Raw genomic sequence first — 8384 nt, 5'->3', positions numbered from 1 at the left:
CCGTGTGGAGACAGGTCCTGAACTGCCGGGAGTTGCCTGTCTCCTGTGACAGGTGTAACAAAACGGCAGCACATAGATCAGAATACGTATATATATGTATTATAATACGTATCAAAAGCTTATATTTAGCAGAATTACAGAATCGGAGTGGTTTGGGTTGGAAGGAACCTTAAATCTTGTCCAGTTCCAACCCCCTGCCACAGGCAGGGGCACCTTCCACTAGAGCAGGTTGCTCCAAGCCCCTGTGTCCAGCCTGGCCTTGAACACTGCCAGGGATGGGGCAGCCACAGCTTCCTATTTAATATTCACTGTAAGGATTTTTTCTGTCTTGCAGCTAGTGGCATTCTGGCTCTTGACAAGGACAGGGAGCCCATCACCTTAGTACTGGCAGAAGATGGCACCATCGTGGATGATGAAGATTACTTTTTGTGTTTGCCACCTGATACCAAGTTTGTGGCACTGGCCAATAATGAGAAATGGTCCAGCAGCAGCTCAGGTACTCTGTGGCTGAGGGAGCATGGAAGGGGAGGGGGATTGGAGTACACCTTGTGAAATCGGGCTGGCTCAGGTGGATCAGGAATGACCCATGAAGCTGATGGCTCTTGTGTCAGACAGTGGAAGAACCTGGCTCTCCGAGTCTGTGGACGAAGTGGACAGTGGTGTAGAGAAGTGGAAGCAGCTGGCTAGGCAGCTGAAGGATGACCTGTCCAATATCATTTTGATGTCTGAAGAAGACCTCCAGGTACAGTGGGAAAATTTCTCATTCCTGTCCTTGACTGCCCACCATTTGTTTATCTCAGTAGCTGGCAAAGAACAGAATTAGCAATCCAGATCTCAAGCTGGATTCAGCTGCTGCTGTTTGGCTGTGGTGCTAGGGTCAAATTTCTCCTCAAGGGGAAACACCAGTGACTGAGGAGGATGCTCTTCATCACTGGTTGTCCCTCACAGCATGTCTTTCCAGTTCTGGAAGTGGGAGGGCAAAAAGCCATGATTTGGCCAAATGGCAACTGGGGCAGGCTCTTTCCTTAAAACCAGCATCCCAAAGGCCAACTTTCCTTTGTGTATTCTCATGCACTCCTAGGAAGTGGTACTTTGCCAGGATTTGGTAAAAATCCACATGTTCCTTGATGCCTTTTGGCTTCTGGTAAAGACTGGTGGAGTGCTCTTACAGCCTAACTAGGCTGACTTGCTTTGATAAGAAACCTTGTGAAAGATGCTGGGTTTCCTGGAGGTAGAGGCTTGCTGTCTGTTCTGTAATCAGTGTAATGGAATGAGTTACTTAATCCCTGTAACAGGAGCATTCTCGTTGTTTTAAGGTGCTTATTGATGTACCACGTTCAGACCTGGCAGAAGAACTTGCCCAAAGTCAAACCAAAATCCAAGTGTTGCAGGACACCCTGCAGCAAGTGCTGGACAGACGAGAAGAAGAACGCCAGTCAAGACAGCTCCTGGAACTCTACCTAAAGGCCTTGAAAAGTGAAGACAGTATCTTAAGCAAAGTAGCAGGTAGGGAGCATTAGGATGCTAGAGAAGGAGCTTCTTGAAGATGCCTGAAATAGTTGAGTGGAATAAGGCAGGGTGAAGGCCTACAGTCAGTCACTTCCTTAGTGTGGTCGAAGTAATAGCTGGTATAGTGGAAGAATTCCCTGCCTGGGAGAGAGCAGTCCTCTCCTCACTGCAGTGTTACATTCCTCACAGTGCCTGAAAGTAGAATACTGGGAGAAAAGCTTAGGTCATGTCGTCATCCTTAACGTTATGGATTTCCTAAGTGAGGGGATGCACATAGATAGAATGCATATGTCATTAATCCCAAAGCAGTCCAGGCCACTCTTCCTGTCACAGGCTATAATGATTCTGCTACTTTTCAGAACCTGAGGCTGTACCAATAAAGGAGATGGATGTGGTTGACACGGGTACCAGCAGTACCAGCACCTCAGCCAAAACAGCGCTCAGTGACCAGATCCTTGCTGCTCTGAAAGAGAAACCTGCTCCAGAGCTCTGCTTGGACAGTCAAGATCTTGAGGTGGGTGAGAATGACATAACCATAGCCTGGCAAACCTCTCCCTCTGCAGAGAGAGGTGATAGAAGCTGTCCTTGCTTCTGGAGGCTTTAATGTCAATATATCTCAGTCTCAAGACAGTGAGATTTAATCTGTCTTCCTCAGTAACACTACCCCTTGCTTGGAGCTCCTCTGTAAGGGCCAGCTGACATTATTCCAAGTCCTCTGAAAATCCACAAAATAATTCTGGTTTAGATCTCTGCCAAATCATACTCAGCCAGTGTTTCAGCTTTCTTACAGACAAGCTGGGGTTTGGGATTTTTTTTTGTATGCAGATGCATCTTTTATACATCCCAAACCAAAATAAAAACCTTATTTTAGAATACAATGTAAATAAACCCAGAGCTTGGAAAAGTCTAGGTAAACTTTAATCATTAGTCAGTGTGTTCTTTCTAATGTTATCAACTTGCTACTCTTGCTTTTCCCTGCTGTAGAAACCAAGTAATTGCTTCTGTTCCTCTTTACATCTGACTATACCTTCAGGCTCTGGGTGTTGCTAGAATATTGAAAACCTGCTAGCCCATGGGATAGATGATGAAAGATGGGAACATCCTCAATACTAGTACTATACAGGTGTCTCTGCTGCTGTTCTGAATGTGAGCTGAGGGATTGGTGGTGGAGCATCAGTAGAAAAGACTGTTGGATATCTGTCTTGCTACAGCTGGTCTTGAAAGAAGACACACAAGCCCTGGCCTCGGCTCTGAGATGGGACAAGCAGAAAGCTGAAGCTCTGCAGCGAGCCTGTGATCAGGAGCTCTCCAAGCGTCTACAGCAAGTGCAGACTTTGCATTCCCTAAGGAGCACATCAAAGGGCAAGAAAACACTACCCTTGGGAGACTGGGTTAGTTCAAAACGTAAAAAATAGACTGTGGTGCTGCTTGCAATATTTTCTTTTTTTGTATTAGAATCAATACAAGCAAAGATGTGTCCTGGGAGCCATAGTCTGCTGGTCATGCTGTGGTCAGACAACTGAAATCTGGACATTGTCCTGAGGCTTAAACTCCTGTGATGATTCAAATCATGTGTAACCAAAGGGATTTTGACTTTTTGCAGAAAACTAGAACAATGGGATTGCTAAACACAGCATGTAAGAGATCAGCTTTGAATACCTTGTTGGGAGCCAGCAGCTTCCATCTGATAATGATGGATCTGGCTTTTGAAGCCACAGGCGGTTTGCTTGCTTTGTCCTCCTGCCATTTCCAGTGTAAAGGATGGAAGACTTCTGGTGAAGACACTTCGAGGCAGTTAATGAACAGGGCAGAGGGGTTAGCCAGCTGCTCTCTGGCTTTAAGCTCTGGCATGGGATCCAGGAACTTGAATTCTCTGGCTCATTTCATCAGCTGAAGTCAGTTCAAAGTCTTTTAACTTCTGTGCTTTTCCTGTAAGGAGTTCTGGCCTCCTGGGTAAGCACTGACTTGTAAAACACAGCAAAGGTAGAAATATTTGCTTCATAAGGCTGTGGGGCAGAAGACTTGGTTTTGGTCTGCCTGTATTACTCTCCTAATCATTAATGTAAGTATCCTGATGCCTTTGTATTAACTGGCTTATTTTTAATTTTGTTAAAGTCTTTCTAATACCATTAAAACCTTTATACCTTACTGTTAGACTAGGTTTGGTATTTCCACCTGGTTAAAGAAGGTGCTGATAAGTACAGTATTGCCTTAAGGCTAGAAGAAGAAGGAATCAAATACAGGAGTACTCTGTATTTAACCTGTCCAAAGTGTTCAGGTAGCATGCATGTTCATACTGATGACACTGCACCAGAGCTCTCACCTGGCACAATCTGTTCTATTGTGAGAATTGATGTAGATGGAAAAAAGTCTGGAAAGTGAGCTGAAACTTTGGTGCAAACCCCTCTGATTTAACATAACCTTAAATGGTACTGGATGCCAGCTGATGAGTATTCCTGCAGCAGGGCATTCAGATGAAACCATTGCATCTAGACATACCAGTTGAATTATGGCACACTCAAAATTAGACTGCCAGGGTAACTAATGAATATTTTATTTAATGCCTTTGAGCAGGTAAGCAAAAATACTCAGGGTGACTTCATGTGAAGCTACCCATGGGAATTGGCTGTACTTAATGGGGAAGCTTGCAGTCAACTTTTTGGTCAGTTTATTTTGCTAAGGCAATGGCTTTTTATATTATACCCTTCTGGCTTGTACCATTATAAGCCACGGCAGGTAAAAAGGTTTCCTGCTGCTTTAAATAGTTACTTATTACAAGCTTCTGTTCAAGTCTTTCTGAAATAGCACAGATGGCTGTGCATTAACAGAAGTTTGGAGGCATGCTCTGTCACACTCAAAGCTGATTACACTGCCCACCAATTGAAACAGCATGCAGTGAGCAGCCTAGCTGTCAGCACACTTTTTCTGTGAGCTTATGTCTCAGCTTGTGATCACCACTCTCTCCATTATGAACCAGTTTTTCAGTCTTGCTCAAAGCTGCAATGCTTTTGCCTCTGTCAAGCTCAACTTGGCAATTGAAATTCTATTCCTTAAGCTGTACAAGAGGAAAGAAGTGTTTTACCTGTGGCTTTTTCACATCTACTTAAAATAGCAGATAGCATAATTCAATCCTGTGTGTATTAGGAATATTCAACTCGCCTGTTTCCAGACAATCACTGAGATGGAGTCACAGAGACCATGCTGATCATTCCCGTAGGAAGGCAGTGATGGTCCTTCCAATCTAGCCTTAAGGCAAAAACAAATGGAGGGTTTTCATATCTTATGCTTATTTTAGACTATCCTTAGTGAGCATATACTTGCTTGATAAAGTTTGCCCACGCAACAGCTTAAGCAGCCTTTTCATTACACTTGGCTATACCTGTCTAACACCTTAGGTCTTGAAATCTGCTGCTTTTCTGCTTTTGCATCAGCAGCACTTGGTAAGGCTCTGTCAGTCCTGCAGAGGACAATGGAGAGAGAGAGATAGATACATTTCTGACCACCACTTTGGAGCCACATTATCATAGTAAGGTTAGAAATGCAATGAAACTTACTGAAAGCAAAGTCCACCAGCAGTGTCAGAGGTGAAAAATGGCACAAAACATGTTTTAATTGTCAAGACAAGTAAGAGATACGGCTATTAAAAATAAAATACATTAAGCGAAATATCAAAAATGGAAACAGGAAAGAAATCAATTAGTGGAGAAACTTAAGGAGAAGCATGGAGGGCATTGCACATACTGAGGTATTCTGGTCAGTGAGAATGTTCTGCTTTAAAGGATTTTCTTTTTAATAACAGTAATTTACCTTTTTGTGATAAGTTAAGGCATTTTGGCTGTAAACTTCACTGAATTCTGACAGACTTTCCAGGTTTGGAACAGCAACAAAAAAATCCCACTTATCATGTTCACCCAAAAGCCTAAACATTCATTACCATTGCTAACCTGCAAGAGGAATCTCTAGGAGGCTAACTGGTCCCTCTACGATAGTAAGAGAAAATGACCAGAGACGTTACTTGAAAAGTAAATCATGCCATGTTGGAATCTTCACTTTCAGTCACAGCTGCTTCATGTTCCCCTGAAGTTCTCTCTTCCTTGACTGCACTGGACTTCTTTTTCTTCTTTTCCTTTTGCTCCATGTTACTTAATGCGAGCTCTTCGCTCTTCTCAGTGATATAATTGAGCTGAGAACAGTAAATTAATGTCACTTACTGAGGATTCATTTATTCCAGAGAACTTAGAAACATTAAAGAGAAACTAACAGGGCAAATTCCTACTCCAAAAAAAAAAAAAACCAGGCTCCAAAAAGGGTCACAAACATCAATTAGTTTTAATTCTTTCACAAAGCCCTGAGTCTAAGCTGGACATCCTCAAATACTGAAATGCTCTGGCAAGGATTTATAAATGTATGATCCATCAATGTCTAGAACCAAGAGAGCAACATTAGCAGTTACTCAGGAGTTGTAGTTTGCCAAGATAGATACAACCTGAGCACAGACACACTGCAAGATTCCTGTGCACCCACTTGACACAAAGAGCACATGATAGTTAGGAACACAAGATTCAGCTCCAGCTTTTACTGTACCTTCTCAGGGAAGTTCATGTTGTGTAGTTCAAATCACATATGGAACGAAAAACTCTCCTCACACAAATTTAGAATTAGTATTGGAAGTATTCTTCTTCATGGAAGGACTTACAGGTATGTCATAACAGATTAGTGAATTTAAGTCAGTGGACATTATACAGAGCAGCACATGAGAGAATACAATAAAGTGAATCATCCCTGTATTAATGTTAGACTTGGCACCTCAAGGTGCCTCAGTACTAAAATATTTACTAAATACTAAAGGTATTCCTGACCTTAGGCTAAAAAAAATGGAACACAAAATTAGGAGAAAACCCAAGTGAATTACTTCCAAGACCAACAATGCTGTAATGTGTCTGTTTATTGCACTTCTGTACTTGGAATCTCAGCAGCCCTGCTGCAACCAGAACATTGCTGCTTAAACTGCAATCAGATCTGTGTTCCCACAGTGAGGCATAATGTCACCAAGCAAAATAAGATCAAAAGTTAAAAATACTGGATTGTGCCCATCATCATCAATAAGCCAGTGAATCTGCTTAAGCAACAGTTGCTTCATCATCTCTAGCCTTCATTCAAATGCTGTTAGGAACTAACCAATTGGTTTAAGCATAGCACAAGACAGAAGATACAGTAAAGCTCACCAAAGAACTGCTCCTTCTAGCCAAAAGCTTCACATCTTCTATAGTGACTGTGCTCCGCTTTGCGTGCCTGCATAATATTAAAAATACCCCTTAATGTGCTTGCCCGCAGTGATTGTAAGAGGCCATACAGCATCTCATTCAGAACACTAAAAGGGCTTGACAGGGACCCAGTAAACCAAACATGCCTTATCTTTTCCAACTGTAACACGCAAAACCCTGTTTTACACGTTTGTATGTGTACACCTAAATTCCCACACTTCCTGTGTAAAAAACATGGAATTCAGCAACCAGAACTTCAAGCAACACTGGTCTGTTCCCTCTTAACTTGCCAGTAGCTCACTGAGTTAAGTTTTGACTCCTTAAAACATTCCCTTACCTCCTTGGAGCAAGCAGATGAAACACAGGCCTGCCTGCTGGTAAGCATCTGTCACTCCCAAACCATCCATACTGCTATGTATCAATGTGTTTGACAATTAGGTACAGTCATTAGTCTAAACAGTCACTTGTACCACATAAACGAACTTCCAGGATCAGGAAGAACCTACAAGGGAATATCTATTTCCTAACTTCACAGCCACTATTCATCAGCCAACAGAACCCCCTAAAACTTGAATTACAAGGTATGTTTTAAAGATTATCTAGTAATTGGAGCTGAACACAAAAGATAAAGGGTTTGTAACAATCAAGTGTTCCAGTACCTACCTTGCAAACACTTCAAGGTCTTTTGCAAAGTTCTCTGGAGAAACAAAGACACCACATACTTTAAAAGGCTAACTCTGAGTAGGAAGAGATAAATGACACAGTTCTAGCTGTTACAACGGTGTTCACCACAAATTAATCCAAGTTAGTGATGCAAAGTGACCATAACTTGTTATTACACACCACTGTTGCACAGGCAGGGGGCCCACACGGTTTTTCCACATCCATTTAAATGCTTTTTCCAGGTCTAAAAAATAGTTACTATTTCTCATACTTTTAAAGATTCAATGCAATAAACAGTGCACCAGCAACCCCGAGCTCTGGCGCTATGCTTTTAAAGCACTGTTTCTCCAGTAATTGCTCTTGAACAAACAGATAATACACAAACGTCGGTACCACACTGCCTGAAGGTGATCTCTGAAATAGCTGCAATGGTTTGTTTGCTGAATTGCACGTCTTTGTCTTCTGCAACCTCCTGACACAGGCAGCCAACAGTGTAGTGAACCGCAGCCTTCAGCCTCTGAAAGGATCCAAGGCAGCACAGGTCAGTTCTCTGCAGGCTGACACTGCCTCGCGTGTAAATCATTACAACTTTTGACAAGGACGCAAAAAGAACCTGCCAGAGGGGAGACTGAGATGAGCTCTGGGGCAGAAGCTCTTCCCTGTGAGGGTGCTGAGGCGCTGGCACAGGGTGCCCAGAGAAGCTGTGGCTGCCCCATCCCTGGCAGTGTTCAAGGCCAGGATGGACACAGGGGCTTGGAGCAACCTGCTCTAGTGGAAGGTGTCCCTGCCCGTGGCAGCGGTTGGAGCTGGAGGAGTTTTAAGGTCCCTTCAGCCCAACCCAGTTCGCGATTCTACGATAAGCGACCGCTTGCGGACCCCAGAACAGCGCATTTACCGTTCAGTAGCACACACCGCCCCCCACACGTCTCTTTCCATCCCTCCGGCTCC

The 8384-nt window shown here is 43.2% G+C and overlaps 2 protein-coding genes across 2 annotated transcripts; one reads left to right on the top strand and one right to left on the bottom strand.

Annotated features, from left to right (window-relative positions):
• Positions 1 to 334: 334 nt before the first annotated feature.
• On the top strand, positions 335 to 2924 carry DFFA (DNA fragmentation factor, 45kDa, alpha polypeptide; the record flags this gene model as incomplete). Its single annotated transcript, XM_010016502.1, has 5 exons — positions 335 to 496; positions 612 to 742; positions 1317 to 1506; positions 1869 to 2023; positions 2721 to 2924. Coding segments are annotated over 5 exons (842 nt in total), but the record flags the coding sequence as incomplete, so codon positions are not given.
• Positions 2925 to 5536: 2612 nt separating this feature from the next.
• On the bottom strand, positions 5537 to 7953 carry LOC104399221 (centromere protein S-like; the record flags this gene model as incomplete). Its single annotated transcript, XM_010016500.1, has 4 exons — positions 5537 to 5692; positions 6735 to 6801; positions 7437 to 7470; positions 7830 to 7953. Coding segments are annotated over 4 exons (381 nt in total), but the record flags the coding sequence as incomplete, so codon positions are not given.
• Positions 7954 to 8384: the final 431 nt, after the last annotated feature.

This window comes from Nestor notabilis, unplaced genomic scaffold (assembly GCF_000696875.1).
Source record: "Nestor notabilis isolate BGI_N333 unplaced genomic scaffold, ASM69687v1 Scaffold17186, whole genome shotgun sequence".
Taxonomy (NCBI): domain Eukaryota; kingdom Metazoa; phylum Chordata; class Aves; order Psittaciformes; family Psittacidae; genus Nestor; species Nestor notabilis.
The sequence above is the reverse complement of the archived record's forward strand: the minus strand, read 5'-3'. Positions and strand labels throughout refer to the sequence as shown.